This window comes from Betta splendens, chromosome 9, assembly GCF_900634795.4.
Source record: "Betta splendens chromosome 9, fBetSpl5.4, whole genome shotgun sequence".
NCBI lineage: Eukaryota > Metazoa > Chordata > Actinopteri > Anabantiformes > Osphronemidae > Betta > Betta splendens.
The window spans coordinates 8,326,899-8,342,897 of NC_040889.2; the positions used below are offsets into that span (position 1 = coordinate 8,326,899).

Consider the following 15,999-nt stretch of genomic DNA (forward strand, 5'->3'; position numbering starts at 1 on the left):
TGCGATGTGAGTGTGTGGTCAGTTTGACCTTCGGTGGGTGAGTGAATGAGAACACTGGCACAGTAATTTGAGCTTTTATTTAATAATGCCTCTCTGGATCTGTAATTGCACATAACCCTGAACATAGTATAGAGTATATGCTGTATATATACATATAAAACAAAACATATACAGTAGTGGTAACATCCATACAATGCTAAACACTCATTGTGCAATATCCAGGTAGAAAAGAACATCTTGTATTGCAAACCTTTAGTGGTGATTTGAATGAAAGACATTGTGGAGGGCGTTAATCATTTAAATAAAAATACAAAATGGCACTGGAATTTGGCACAACACACAAAACGAACATCTGTACTTGAAATGCAACTGATCAAGACACAAGTTATTGTGTTTTGGCTGTGTTCTTGCAATATTACTCTGTGGTTTTATACATTTATTCTTCACTACAGCTTCTATGTTGACATTTGAGATACATACTCTGCATAAACCTGAGAATCTATATCCTGTTGACAGTAGCATTTCTAAAGACTTTGCTTTCCTGAACATGAAAACACCGCAGGGGGTGGGGTTGGGGGTGGAGTTCACTTTGAAACATCGCTAGATGGAAAGAAAAGCCATTCCAAGTATCGTAATAAAGTGTGACCAGATATTCGAAACATACAGTAGCAGCGCTCATGCACATTTCCACAACAAGCACAAGACTGTCAAAAATATACAAAGATAACAAAGGTGACTCCAACCAGTCACAGGGATTTTGAAAATTAACAAATCACATGCTTCCTGTTCTCTGTGCTCGAGTTGTAGGTACGCAAACGACACAGGTACAAACCCCGGTCACAGAAAAGCTTTTCTAAAACGTATTCAGCGCTCATATATTTAGGGTCTATAAGCACAGAGTCTGCTTCTGCTTTCTGATGGATCCTAATTTGCCTTTGTGACATAGTGACACTAAACTGAAACAAAAGTCGCACTAAAGCAGAAAGTCCTCTGATTAAAAACATGTCTTTTGGTCCGTTCCACGTGGGCGCAGACCCGGGAACCTGGCGGTGTTTCTGCTCAGAGCGTTCTCTACATCGACGGCTCCCCTGAGAGTACCTTCATCCTCTCCATACATTCTGTAAGGACCCCACGGGATGCATGACACTACCCGTTCACCCTCAGAACCATCCATACAGGTACAGTATTGCTTAACTGTGTGTGTGTGTGTGTGTGTGTGTGTGTGTGTGTGTGTGTGTGTCAAACTCTAGATTTGTTCATCGTTACAAAATGCAATTGATTAAATCTGTTAAAGGAAGTTTGAAATCTTGTACTTTTGTCAGATAGATTAAAGTGAAGTCAGTTGACCTTTTAAAAAACAGCACCGTTTGTGAGGGGGCTCAGTGATTTTGTGCTGCTGTCGGACAGATTGAGAAGAATCCCAACAGGAATACTGCAATCTTGGATGACAGTGTCAGTGATTATAACTCTGAGAACAGGAGATCCTGTTATAAGGTCGATACTTTACTGCAAAATCCTCCTCATACATTTACACAAACATTTTTTCCTGCACACACAAACACTTGTGACTTTCACAAACCATCATCTTTGAGCTGGTATAGTTTTTTTTTGGTGCCATGAGAGGAAATTAGTCCAATTCTAACTTTTGGACAATTAAAATGACCCTGTGATTGTTTCCAAAAGGCCTTTAAAAAACAGGTCACATCACAACAAACATCCCCCAAAAATAATAATCAGAGATCATTTCATGAAAAAAAAGATTTATAGTGAATCGACACACACCACATATAAATAAAGCACCAACGTGTAAAAGGGGCGACATCTTTGCTGAGTAACGCTGGGGGCAGTGTGACCGGCCTCCTGCTACAGCGCTACCTCACGTCACAGTAGTCAGAGGCACATGAGAGTCTAGTGTGTCATGTCTATTCGTGCTGAGCTCACAGCAGGAAGCTGGACTTGTGGTCTTGTGCTCTCCCCCGCCCCTCTCCCATCGAGGCCTGCGCGGGTCCTCCAGCGGCTCCGGACGCCCTCTCCAGGCGTCACGGATGCTGCAGCAGCCCCTCCCACTGGATGGGCTGGGAGAACACCTCTCTCTCCAGCCACATCTCGTAGCTGTAGTGGAAGTCCTCGGGCAGGTCCACCCGCTGGCCCAGCACGCTCTGCAGGCAGTTGTCCACGGGCGCGAAGTCCCCGTTCCGGTTCTTGTCGTAGCGCCGGCTGTTGAACCTCTCGATGCTCTCCCTGAGGGCGCACTCCTCCGCCTGGAAGTCCCAGGGCCGCGCGTCGATATCTGGGACGAGCGGGAGGGTGGAGGAGAAAAATGAAACTGTTTGCAGGTAAATGTAATCTTTAACATTCACTGAGACAAATCAATCGCTCCCTCGTAAGGGACGGTGACCCTGAAAAGTCCCCCCATCCCTCCCCTATTGTTGCTATAGCAACAGAATCTAGGCAGTTCACCAGTGGCTGACGGAGCACTGAATGTCACACACACATGAACGTACAGTACAGTCATCAGAACTGGGAACAGAGGACTGTCTATACGTAAGCCCTGCTCCTGGCCTGATGCAAGGATGTCATCTAGCTCATCTACTCTAGGTCAGCCTGTGAATCAGCATCACGCAAAGCGAAAACCCCTCCAGCTAACACAGTCACTGTATATTATGGGGTCCTGGGGCGGCTCCTCACCGTTTCCGTAGGCCCAGTCGTCGTTGAGCCTGTGCCGGACCTTTTGGTAGATGGCCGACATGGTTTTCATGTTGCTCTTCCTCCACTGGCGGCCGAGGTACTTGGTCTGTATCTTAAGGAGCTTGAGCACATAGAGCTGCATCATGGCCTGTTTGACCTTCAGCGCCCTTTTCAGGATAGGGGCCGACTTGAACACCACCAGCATCTAATAAGGGAATGGGACCAAAGGGGGGCGTTATGAGAAACTCAGTGTAGAGCAGAGTATTTTTAGCCTGATTCAAGTTTAAATAAAATCTCATTCTACTTATTATTTACTCACCATGGTCCGGGAGTGCTTCCACTTGGTCAGCTTGTTCAGGATCCTCAGCAGGTTGATGCAGGAAAACAGGTTCCTCCAGCAAAACTGGTTATTGTCTCCCGCTTCCTGAAAGCGATCGCACACACGGTGGCATCAGGACGACCGCTACACAAGCGGACCTCGCTAAAGTTAGCCTCAGGCGCATGTGCGTTCGCTCACCAGGCTCTCAGCTGTGAGCTCGGGCATCTCGTGGACGGCGCAGTGCGGGAAGTCCAGGACGCATATGCTGCAATGACCACGCGGATGTTTACGGTTTGGGCATCAGAAATATGTATTCGGTTTTCATTCTCTTAAAAATACTCAGGTGGACATTGCAGAGATTATAAATGTTGAGCTTAGTTCTTCTGTATCTCCTCCACCGAACTAATGCAAGTATGACTGAAGTATGATAATGCAAGTGAGAATGCAGAGTAAGAGAAATCAATTCCACCTGTTTTTGGCACTGATGTAGGACATGATGTTCTGGTTGAAGAACTTGAGGATGAGTGGGATACAGTTGGCAAAGACCAGGTGCTGGGAGACTATTTCGAACTGCAATGGAAAGAGGGGGGCAGTGAGTTCTGAGTTCAGCAGAGCAGGAAAGAAGCAGCTGCAATGTAAGCGGTCGGTCCATTGTCTGGAGCCTCGCGCCATCATCTGGTCACAAATGAAGGAAACGTATCTGCTCAGAAGATTATTTAGCCAAGAAAAAGAATAGGGTCCTAATGACCTCACTGCGAAAAGGGGAAAGGAAGAATCAGTACATTTAGGAGGAATTGAAGATTAGAAAAACAATCCAGTGGCTGATAATCCTGTGTCTCTGCTGAGTTTCCTGTGTGAGGGAAAAAGGTCGCGAACTGGGGGATTTTTATTTTAATGTGGAGGCTATAAAGATCCTCCTCCTCATTCCAAGAAGCTTTAGAAAGATTAAAACTAGGAGCAATTCCGCTGCTAAACCTATCCTGTGCTCATATACTAGTATTTATGTCCTGGTGTTTTGCCCCTTTCTAACCAGCTAAATGATCCTCAGACACAAGTGTTTAGTGGTTGTCAACATTAACTTCCAGCTGCATTGTAATGCCATACATCTGTGTGCAATCCCCTGTTTAGACAGCAGAGGGCGCTGCTACTTTAACAGATGAGCCATTACAGCAGCGTGAAGCCATGTTCCTTTTTTAGCCACAGAAACAATACGAGCTGCTCCCGCAATCGATTATCTGTAATATCTCTCGTTTCCAATTCCAGTGGGATGAACATAACCTTCCAGCATAATGGCGGTTGTGAGGTGAGGTGTGTGTGTGTGCGCGTGTTAACCTGATAAATATGGTTGAGCTTGAAGTGCTTGAGGAGCAGCAGCAGCAGAGCAGAGATGGCCTTGACAATGATTTCCTTGTGACGGTTCACATCTATTCCGAGCTTCATGCTTTGAAGGACAGTGATACTGGAAGACACACACACACACACACACACACACACACACACACACACACACACACACACACACACACACACACACACACACACACACACACACACACACACACACACACACACACACACACACAATTACAGGGAGCATAACTGGCTGAGAGTCTAAGACCACATCCTGCATGACCACAAATGAGCCACGGTTCAATAAAATAAGTAAATTCACACAACAGATTGGAAGGAAGATATGATGAAGAATCCCCAACAGCTCAGAGTGCGGCTCTGGATGCTGGTGGCGGCGCGGCCGGTATTTACGCTGGACTTACGGCATCTCCTCAGGCAGCACGTCGGCCAAGATGTTGATAGAGTCGGTTTTGGCTTTGGAGGTCGGAGCGGCAGCCAACAACAGCTTCAACAGGGCAATCTGAGGTCAAGAGTCACGGTGTGAGTGCCCGATTCAGCCCGATTACGGCTTCGCTAAATATAGTGGCGGTGACCTTTTGAAAAATGTATGAGTTACTCACCACGTACTGAGAGAGGTTAGGAAGCATGCCCAGGTACAGAGCCTCTGCTGGAGTCTCCTCCACCTCCTCCTCCCCCTGCAGCACAATTTACATTCAGACACGCGTTACGTGTGGCTGGAAAATGATCATCAAGGTAAAAAAAAAACACAGCAAACAAAGTTCCTTACCAAAGTCATTGGACATTGCTGTAGCTCCTCTTCCCTCTTAATCTGGATTTCAGCAATAGACACATATTTGTGCTGCAGATGAAAAACAGGCGTGAGGTCAGATTCCTCCGTAGACAGACGGTGGGAGGCCAGCTTGAAGGGGCGGACTGATGATTTTGCGACGGAGCAGCGCTTTCACCTCTCACCTGTTTGAGAGTCTTGACGCTCTCGTGGATGGGTCTGGGCAAACCCACCAGGGTCTCTGTGTCGCTAAAAGACAAACACCCGACTGAGACAAAGCCGAACGACGGCGGCGCTGTGTCACTGATGCTCGCGAAATACATACTTTCCCAGAGTGAAACCGATGAACTTGTTCCTGCTGGTCTCCAGGAAGTGCTCGATGTCCTTCTCCCTGTGGGGAAACATTCATTTATCTGAAAAAGTTGCCAAACTGTTGTGTTTGAAGGGCGCGCGCCCACTCAGGCGTACACGAGGGCATTCGACCCGACGTCCAAATCGAACACGTTTAACGAGAAGCGGATGAAAACTGCAGCTACAAACAGCTCTGCCTCCTAATAGACGCTGTATTAATGGCCCTTAAAGAGGCAGGCTGGACACTGTCCTGGAGCACGCAGGAGCAGAGCGGACCGCGGGGCGATGGCGAGGAGCCCGAACTGGGAGAGAACATATTCTACTCTATTTTTAATCCTAGCTTGTATCGATGGGAAGCCGACGCTAACAGCCAGCCAAGTGGTCCGGAGCCAAAGCCTTGGTGGCTACTGTAGCGGACGCGATGGCAGGAGGCCAATAAAAGGGCTGGAATTAAATAGATATTAGAGCCGGTTTAAATGCGATGCTATCGACTCCCCGCTCAGGTTTTAGCACCGTGCATCAGTCGATACCTGACTTTGGGGGCCCAGGGGAGGCCCTTGGGGAAGTTGACCCGCTCCGCCGGCGGCCTGAGGAGGGGCGGCGGCGGCGGCGGCTGGATGATGACGTCGCGGTCCAGGGGGTCCACCTCGCCCTCGATGCCGCTGTCGCCGTCCTCGGGGTCCTCCTCCTCGTCGCGGGCGTCGTCGTTCTTGAAGGGGTCGCGCTCGTTGTACGTGTCCAGGCTGTCCTGCTTGACCAGGGGCTGGGGGGCAGAGGCAGCGGAGGGACAAACGCGCGCTGTGAAACCACGCAGTTCAGCAAACAGCACCTGCTTTAACTCTCGTCTTGATGAAAGTACCAAAAGCGTGCATGACATTTCTCCAATGTGGACTGAATAAACTAGCGTCAAAGCAATTGTGAAAACCTCTGATACCTGATAAGGCCCCTAAAAACTTCATTTCAACACTATCTACACACTCAAGTGCACGACCACGACACATTTTCACGCAAGCACACACACAGTAACTGCGCTCAGTGTCTCTAATGAATGACTGGCGATACTGCAAGCATCAGGCATGGGTCAGCGCTCGGCCCGTTAGTCGAGCCTCAGCGGGTCGATGCATGGTGCGCGAGTGGCGGGCGCCGACGCTGGGACCGCGGGCAAGTGAGGAGTCGCGTGAATGCCGGTGAAGTGGAGAGGAGGAGGTCAAACCGTGTAGTGAGCCATTCTCTATGGAGAAGCCATTCTCTGCTACAGTATGTGGGAGGTAACGCTGGCGGGCTCCTATTGGGATTAGGGGGCAGCTGCTTTCAATGACATCCATTACAGAGCGAGGTCAACTGAAACCAGCAGCGAAACTCCAGCGGAGGCGGATCTGCGGCCGTGGCGATCTCAGTTCACCTCCTCGCTGAATGCATTTTAATGACATTGACCCCTAGTCCGCAGGCGACGGTGAAGGGTGGTGTCGGAGGCGAGCCTCAGGAGTGATGTGATGACTGCAGGGGGGGGGGCTGCAACTGTTGATGTCTGGAGCGGCTGCAGCGCCAATGACAACAGCCAGCATGTCAGCCCTGCCTCTCAAACCCAGGTGAGGAGGAAGAGGAGGAGGAGGAAGAAATAGAGGTGGAAGGAAGGGTGACGCAGGGGAAGACAGGCCAGAGGATGGAGAGCAAAACAATAGAGTGAATGTAAGAGAGGAAGGAGAAGAAAACACATGCTGAACAAAATAAAGATAGCTTAAAGTGAAAGAAATGTCATCACATAGACACACTGAAATACAATGTAAAGACTGTAAACCTGCAACTGATGCTAAACAAGTAAAGCTAATAAAGCTAGCACAGCTAAGGCTAAAAGGGCTGCACCAGAGCCACTCGTACAGTAAACGTATCTGTTGAATGTCCTCGTTAAATTGCAAAAGGCCAATGCTGATGATGATTTACATGCAGAACTAATTTGTACGGGTAAATACCCTGCATGCTAAGCAGCTCTGGTGCATCCCTGCAGGATTAGGTGGGATGAATAACCGAAAGGGAGAAGAGAGCGAGGAAAAAGCAGATGGCGGGGACGTGGGGGGTGCAAGAGGTCGAGCCCAGTGCAGAGAGAAAATGCAGAAGGAAACAAGGGAATTTGTGGGTAAAGACCTGCTTCTTGGGATAGGGACTGTCTCCTTCCAAGCTATCAACAAAGGCACTCTGCAGGGACAGAAGGAAGAGGGGCCATGAGAAACCAGAGGTCCAGTCCAGTCGAGGGGCCTGGCCCAAAGCCGTCCCAGCACCCAGATCGCCCACCTCCAACCGGGAACTACAGCACTGACCCAGTTAGAGGGTGAGTGGAGGAGGGAATTCTGTCGATGCGGTTTAGTAGAGACTTGACGATGAAACAGTGGTATATTAGCGTGAGTTAGCATTTAGAATGCTGGTAAGGTCCAGTTGTGGGACTGAGGAGAAGGAAGAAACAGGTGGCAGTGTTTTATGGATGCGGCGTTAGTGGTGTGTGTGTGTGTGTGTGTGTGTGTGTGTGTGTGTGTGTGTGTGCGTGCGGCCTGTACCCTGCGACTGCGCCGGCCCCTCTTCTGCTGCTGCTGCTGCTCGATGAGCTCCATGGCGGAGGCCGGGGGCGAGGCCGCCCGCATGGCCCGGACCACCTTGATGCTGTCCTCCGGCAGCGGCGGCAGGTCCAGGCGGCGCCGGCTGCCCACCTTCATCTCCTGGAGCTCCTCGAAGCCGCCCAGCGTGAACTGGACAGTGGCGCGGCGTTAAATTCAGCACGGCGGCGGGGGAAACGACATGTGGTGAAAGCGGTGAGCGCGCTCTAACCAGTACGGTCTTCCAGAGCAGCAGCAGGACCTTCTTCATGGGGAAGTGCGGCGCGTTCATGCTGCAGAATTTGGTCACCATTGTGAAGAGGAGCAGGGCGAAAGGCTCTCCGTTATACAGGGGAGAACCTAGAAGGTCAAAGGTCACCATTAATATTAAGCTGTGTAAAAAGACGTGAAGACAGCCTCGCGACCCACCCAGCTCATTCTTGAAGGTCTCTCTGGCCGCCGTCCACTCGGGTCTGTCGTCTTCAGTCTGAACCCGGACAGTCTCCATCATCAGGTACATGATGCTGAGCAACACCCTGCAGGAAACCGAAACACACACACGCGCTGGAGTTGAAATGTGCGCGGTGGACATTAAACTGGTGCTATAAACAATGATAATGGGCCTGCGAGGTCTCGCGTACTAGAGCAACGGGATAATGGAGGAGATAATGAGCGACAATGGATGCTTTAAGTGCAGCTAAGCCTTGTTTTATGCAATCTGCTTCGGAGGAGAGCGGTCACAGGCTCAGTCGACTCACAATCATTTAAGTCGTGTGCGGTTTTACGCGGTTAATGCTTTGTTGGTCCAACAAACCTCCAAATGCTCTGAAACTATAATGGTCCCAAATTTGTGGCAGTAATTAGGTGCAAATCTGCTCCTTCTGCCAGGAATGATTTGTGCTCACCAGGGAAAACTGTGGTGCGACTGAATGAAAGAGAGAGTGTGTGTGTGTGTGTGTGTAGCTTGAAAAGGCGGAAAAAAAAGCCCGCAATGACACTTGTAATCAAGAACTGGTACAATAAATGAACAGGCACCAAATTGAATGGGGCCCTTGTTTGTGTTAAGCAGAAAACACATGACAGTGAGTGATGCCTTAGATTACTCACCTGAGCTCTGTGCTGTCTGCAAGAGAGATGGCAGGCTTCCTCACGGCACTGCTGCACGCCTGGCTGTTACTGCGCACACACACACACACACACACACACACACACACACACACACACACACACACACACACACACACACACACACACACACACACACACACACACACACACACACACACACACACACACACACACACACACACACACACGTGATCCAGGGTGTTGACTTATTGTTAGCGTGTGTGTGTGTGTTTGTGTGTGTTTGTGTGTGTGTGTGTGTGTGTGTGTGTGTGTGTGTGTGTGTGTGTTTGCCTGATCGGCGTGTGTTCTGCTCATAAGACAGACTGTGCTGCGGCGCTTCAGAGCGGTTTACGTAACGACAACGAAGCTGTCGACTCACAATCAGTCGACAGAAGCTGTCCCCGTGCCGCTATATTCCGGGACATCGCTTTGTTGCCGTCGACAGCGGGTGTAAGATTTGAGAGTAAACAGCGTGCGGCGTCAGGAAGCAGCGAGTGTAACGTGACAGGGACGTGGTTTCGCTTTTATACGTGATGGAGGATTTTATTTTTATTTGTGGGTTACTGGTCTGATCGCTTCGCCGCTGCTCTCCCTGTGTGCCGCTCACTCTATCTCCATGCTGAGCAGCTCCAGCAGCGCCGTGAAGATGCCCATGTCGTAGAGCAGGAAGACGTTGTGTCTGGACCAGTGGAGCACATCCACCTCAGTGTCGCACTCATCAAACACTCCTGGTGCAAAAAGAGATCATATAAACACCAGAAAAGGCCTTTTTCCCCATACTGACTATATCCTATATGCAGCAGTGCAGGCAGGCACAGCTGGAGACAGATGTGTCCACCCCACGCACCTTGGGCCAGGTAGAGGATGGCCCGGGCCACCTTCAGCCTCTTGTCTCGGTCCGTCACCTCCAGCGCGTCCAGCAGCCTCATCACGTACGCCCTCTGTTCCTCCAGCGTCAGCTCGATCCACCTCCTGCCCCGAGCTGCCGCACGGACACAAAACCAGACGCCGAGGTCAGTTTCATGTCTCAGATGGTCCGGCCAAGTCAAACCCTTGCATTATTGGGAGTTTAGCAAATAGAGATTATTGATGTGTATGTAAATAATAAAGTTATGTGAACTAATACATGCACAGATGGGTTTTGGCAGTGATTGTGTGTGTGTGTGTGTGTGTGTGTGTGTGTCTCCTATTCTTAGACTCTTCATTTGATTAAGCTGACAGCATTAGGCAGCACAGCCTCATCACGAACGACTCAGACGCTCTTCGGCTTAAGACACAGTGACTTTCACCGTCAACCTTAAGCCAGGATGACGGAAGCACTTTCGATGTCAGCACTGTTCTACAAAAAGAAGCAGGGCACCGGCACACACACACACACACACACACACACACACACACACACACACACACACACACACACACACACACACACACACACACACACACACACACACACACACACACACACACACACACACACACACACAGCTGCTCAGAGGCAGCGCTCAGCAGCCAGAGAAGCTCTTGTTGTGACTCCGTTTGCAGAGGAAGCAGCAGATGAAGTGTGGGCCAAGCGGACATTCACAGCTTCATGGTCCCAGAGACTCATGCACCTGATGACCTCGTTAAGCTTAATGAAGCCTGATCTATGGTTGGAGAACGCGCTGTGTAGTTAGGCACCAAACATGAATCAAATGCTTCCACAGGCAAAGGGCTCAGTGACAGTAGACGCTGTGATAACCAGCACTGTGACACACACACACACACCATCGCCCTCACTCTCCTCGTACCGTGGCTCTTGAAGTCCTCCTCAAAGTAGTCTCTGTTCAGGGCAAACTCCGGCTCCTCCGTGTAGCTGTAGAGCTCTGGGGACAGAGGAGCGGTCGATTAACGGACTAGTCTGCGGGGACATTACGCAAGTGTGAAGAGTAAAACCAAACGGAAGGGAACAGAACATGACAGACGGAAAGAGAATAAAACCGCCCTAGTTAGAAGGAATAACTGGAATAGATCAATAGGAGCATTTGCATAAAATGAAGTGATGGAACATACAATTTAGGAAAATCTGTCTCTGAGAAAGAGAAAGAACATAAACTGAGCTGCTGTCTCCTCAGAGGCTGCTCTGTTTCATGCACGTCTGTTGTTGTGCAGCTCCTCCTGTTCTGAAAGCAGCCATCGCTCCTTGGGTCCAACGAGCTGTCGCCACAGAGCTGCTGTGTATGTGTGTGTGTGTGTGTGTGTGTGTGTGTGTGTGTGTGTGTGTGTGTGTGTGTGTGTGTGTGTGTCTAGAAGCAGATCAGCTGCCGCCTGTCGACACGTAGGAGGACAGTGATTTAGGCTTGAAACCAACGCGCTTCTTCTTTGTTTGCCTTTGCACATCTGCTGCCTCTGAGGAGGAAAATGGACGTCCTTTCGCCACAATGTAGAATGCTGCTCTTTTCCATTATATACCGTTGCACAAGCGCTTTTCTGCAGGTCTCTGTGTGTCGTCATGCTGTTACTGTATGAAGCACAGCGTGTCCGGCATCGTCCTTACCTGAAAGCTCGGCGGTGAGCGTGTCCGTGTCCCCGTACTCGAACTCCAGGTTGGGCGACTCCATGGAGCTCTGGGGAACAGAGCCAGGGTTACAGCACCAGCACCTCGGGCCATTCACATCATGCACACAGCTTCAGCACCACCACTGCCGTGGCGGTCGCACATCCCCCGCGCGCTCTCCAGGCTCGCGCTCACACTTTGGCTCGGCCGCGTGTGCGTCTCAGCTGGCCGCTGGATCGTCCAGCGCCGCTCGCAGCCACAGCTGATGGGACGAGCAGCAGGAGGCGCTCACCATCAGCACCGGCAACACTGGCGCCCAAACAGCCACAGTGTCAGCAGAGGCAGAACGTGGGCACGGCCCGATTAGCCTTGCTCTGCTCGGCTTAAGTCTCACCATGTGATTGGCACACGTCCAGGAGACGGGTCACAGGTCACACGTTCGCTGGCTGCGCCTGCTACTAAACTCCCATGTCCTAAATATTACACACACACACACACACACTATTACTACACGCAAACAACAACCCCCATAGAGTTGGTCTGCTCGATGACTGCTGCTTGGCATCCAGCGCAACAAGACAAACAAGAACCAGACGCACACTCCAGGAAGACAAGTAGAACATTTAGTCTAACAATAAACACACAGCTCATATGTGCAATAGTCAAAGCGTGACATTACACCTCCCAACATTTAAATGAAGCTCCTGATCTGAAAATACTGATGACTCACCCAAACAGAGGCCTGATAGTAGAAGCCTGGTGACTGGAGGATTACCTTATTACTGAGGGATATGAAGTCTTCCTATGGGAGTGCTCAGAGGTTCATTTAATGCTAATGATAAAACTGGCATGTGTTGTGTTTAACCCTGTGAAACGTCCCTGTGTAAATAAGGATGTGCTGTGAGTCAGCAGCCGTCTGCTATAAATACCAACGACGAGGACTCCAGCCCAGACCTGGGTTATGACAGCGAGTCAAAGCACGGCTGCACTTGTAAAGCAGGAAGTGAGGAGTCAGCGACCTTACCCACAACTTCTAATTCATATTTCTCATACATAATCTTAGATTTTTCCAGACTCATGCCATCAGCTGCTCCCCGTCAACACACGCTCAAGTTCAAATCTAATATTCACTCTTTAGGTACCATATAAAAGCAGGAATGCAGAGAGCGCACATCTTTGGATATGTGTGTTTTTCATTGATCTCATCTCCTACACAGAACAACCAACATGCATCCACAGTCTTCCATTCATCCTAATCGTTCCTACTTATACGAAACTGAACATTTCACAAACTAAATTAGTTGACGTTTAAGCCTGAAAACTGACATTTATCATTATTGTTTGTCAATATATTCATTCAGAGTCTTTTTTGACGTGTTTCTTTAATTCCAGTATCTCTCTCTCTCTCAGTCTCTCTTCTTTCACTTCTCCAATCCCTTTCTCTTTCTCTCCCTCTCTGTCACCAACTGATAACAAAAGCCGTCCTTGCTCACACTGGCACAGCTTCTGCTCCTCCACACTCTGCACCACTGTGCAAACACTGGAGGCAATGTCAAGACAGACTCCTCACACACACACACACACACACACACACACACACACACACACACACACACACACACACACACACACACACACACACACACACACACACACACACACACACACCAGTGGACTTTAGGTTCACGTCCACTTGATCAGTTCAAGTGCACAGAGGCCAGAGAGCATCAGCATCAACACATGACTCTGACACTGGATGCTCACCCGATGCACCACTACCAGCCCCCTGACCCACAATCACAAATATGCTCCAATTACCCCCAATTCAGTCTACCAATTTCAAACACACACACACGCGCATTACTGAGACTCTATTAACTCTAGAGGCACAGCTATATATTATAGCTCCACATACTCTAATACTAAACATCACATGCATCCATCCAGAGGCTCAAACCCCACATGAACTGCTGTCTGCCATCAATCTCAAGACTCAAAACATCGCACAACCCAGCGCTGCGATACTCCTTACACCCCTACAAGGCTGAGCAATAAACACACAATCATCCTCTGAGGCACGCTGTGGCTGCAGGACACTAACTGCCAGACTGAACGTGAGTCACGCTTTATGTTTAGCCAAACACAGCACACTACGGGCTGCATGTTTCCATTTCAGGGGACTAACACAATGTCAAGAAGAAGAATCAGAAACGACACCAAAGCAGCCTAGAGGGTTTACTGAGTAGCTTTTATTATCCAGCTCCATTTACACCAATTTAACACAGAAAACACAAACTGGCCACAGCAAGTGTTTTAGTGTTGGCTAGACAATAATATAATATTTAGAAACACTGGCAGTTAATTGCCCACAGTGTAATTAAAACCAATGCCTGTAATTAAATAAATCAACACTACAAAGCAGGCTCGCGGAAATATAAACGTAATGCTCCTAAAGACCTGACCAGTTATTCATACCGTGCATAATGGTATGAAATATTAACCAGTCGCCTTCCCATTCAGCGAACCCGCTTGACACCAGCTCGTGTCACATAATCAATTGACTGAAGGACAAGATCCAGACCCACGAGGACAATAATAAGCCCACGAGGTGCGCGTATCGCGTTGACTAGTGGCGGCGCGGTCAGGCAGCAGCAGTCACATTTCACCACCTGCATTCTGCACCGGAGGATTACTGCGGGTTATTTATAGGAGCCGGTGGCCAAAATAACAGCCCGGTGTCTGCGTGCCTGGGGGCGTGCACGCTTTGGAGCCAGGACGGCGTCTCGGTGCATGTATAGGACATTCAGCTGCCCCGAAAGCTCCCCAGCAACAACGCACACACACACGCGCGCGCGCGCACACGCACCCAGCGCGCTTCTATACCATGAGCAGTAGTAGCGGACAGTACACAAACGCCTCACATTTACCTCCGACTCCTTCTGCTGATCCTTGAACACATCTTTCCCTTTCGGCCTCTGCCTGTCGCCGTTATCGTTAAGGTTACTAATGATTGGTACCTCCATGTCCTCCGCCTGCATCTTGCACGCTCGCCCCGCTCACTGCCGCGCGCGCGGATGGTGCATGTCGGTCCGGCGGAGACCTGACTACTGCTCCGCACCGGGAGGAGCGCCGACTCCGGAGCCCAAGTTGAGGATCTCCTCCTCCTCCAGCTACTCCCCTTTTACTCCGTTTGATTCGCTGTCCCCGCGCGCCCCGAGAGGGCGGGGTTAGAGACTCGTCCCGACAGCGGACCTGGCAACCCAGGGCAGATAGCATGATGAGCATAAGTCAGAACTGGTATTAAACGGTGAGTCACTGAGGCAAAGGCGGTTTTAAATAACCTATGAAGTCACTTTGTCTTCGCAGTGGCACATATTTAAACTGAGCTTATTTACTCCACATACCTTCTTCAGATGTCTGATAGACTTTACATGGAATCTGAGTTTCTAATAGTCTTTGGAAACCAGATGTGTCTGCGTCATAATTTGTCGGCCTCCTGTTGTTAAATATTGGATGGAGGTGCGGTTGGTGGCTCCCTGCAACCTCTTCACCTCCCACTCACCCGCCCCTCAGAGGAGCAAATTAATTATTGATATGTGGAAATGGGGTCTGGTGCGTAGGCTGACACACACACACACACACACACACACACACACACACACACACACACACACACACACACGGCTGTGGAAACCACTTAAGATGACATGATTGGATTGTACAGTTGCACATAGGCAGGCTTCTGCTGGGAGGTGACCACGTGGCCGTGGGGGGCAGGACACGTTTAACTTATGCACTGGTGCTGGAATCAGTCTAGACATTCCCACTTACTGGGGTATAAATCAAATAGAACAAGCGATTTACAAGGACACCACCACACATAGATGGGTTCATATTGTGACATTGGGCAAACTTCTCAGTGAATTAAGCAGCAGGGACATCGCAGACGTTTTAATCCTTCTACTCAGGAAGTGCTGCTCACTCACTCGCTAAATAAAATACACACTAAATATAGTGATTTAAATCTAAACCTTTTATAATGTATTCATATAGAGCATAAACAATGACAATAAATGTTGACCTCTTATTCTGTTTGTATTGTCATGCGTTCTGTTCCTTGGCAACGACGACATCACCCGTGTTGTGACAGGCTCCAGCAGCTGCACACATGGGCCCCCTCTCCCCCAGCAAACACACAAACAAACATACAGATGTGGGTTGAGCGAGGTCGGAACAGATTCACACGGGATGACGG

General features: G+C 49.6%; 1 protein-coding gene across 3 annotated transcripts; it reads right to left on the minus strand.

The window, feature by feature from the left end:
- Positions 1 to 62: 62 nt before the first annotated feature.
- Positions 63 to 14,922, minus strand: strip2 (striatin interacting protein 2). Of its 3 annotated transcripts, none has more exons than XM_029160254.3 (22): positions 14,762 to 14,922; positions 11,745 to 11,814; positions 10,999 to 11,073; positions 10,056 to 10,190; positions 9,816 to 9,936; positions 9,188 to 9,256; positions 8,510 to 8,616; positions 8,313 to 8,440; positions 8,045 to 8,233; positions 7,638 to 7,688; positions 6,026 to 6,258; positions 5,470 to 5,535; positions 5,330 to 5,393; positions 5,145 to 5,216; positions 4,978 to 5,052; positions 4,780 to 4,877; positions 4,340 to 4,466; positions 3,477 to 3,577; positions 3,206 to 3,272; positions 3,008 to 3,112; positions 2,689 to 2,893; positions 63 to 2,290 (listed from the first exon to the last, which is right to left on the minus strand). In XM_029160254.3, the coding sequence occupies exons 1-22, from the start codon at positions 14,780 to 14,782 to the stop codon at positions 2,040 to 2,042; spliced, it is 2,430 nt and encodes an 809-aa protein (XP_029016087.1). In that variant the 5' UTR covers positions 14,783 to 14,922; the 3' UTR covers positions 63 to 2,039. The 3 variants fall into 3 exon arrangements, with proteins under 3 accessions (XP_029016087.1, XP_029016085.1, XP_029016086.1); XM_029160252.3 differs by having other exon boundaries at positions 14,672 to 14,922; XM_029160253.3 differs by lacking the exon at positions 7,638 to 7,688 and having other exon boundaries at positions 14,672 to 14,921.
- Positions 14,923 to 15,999: the final 1,077 nt, after the last annotated feature.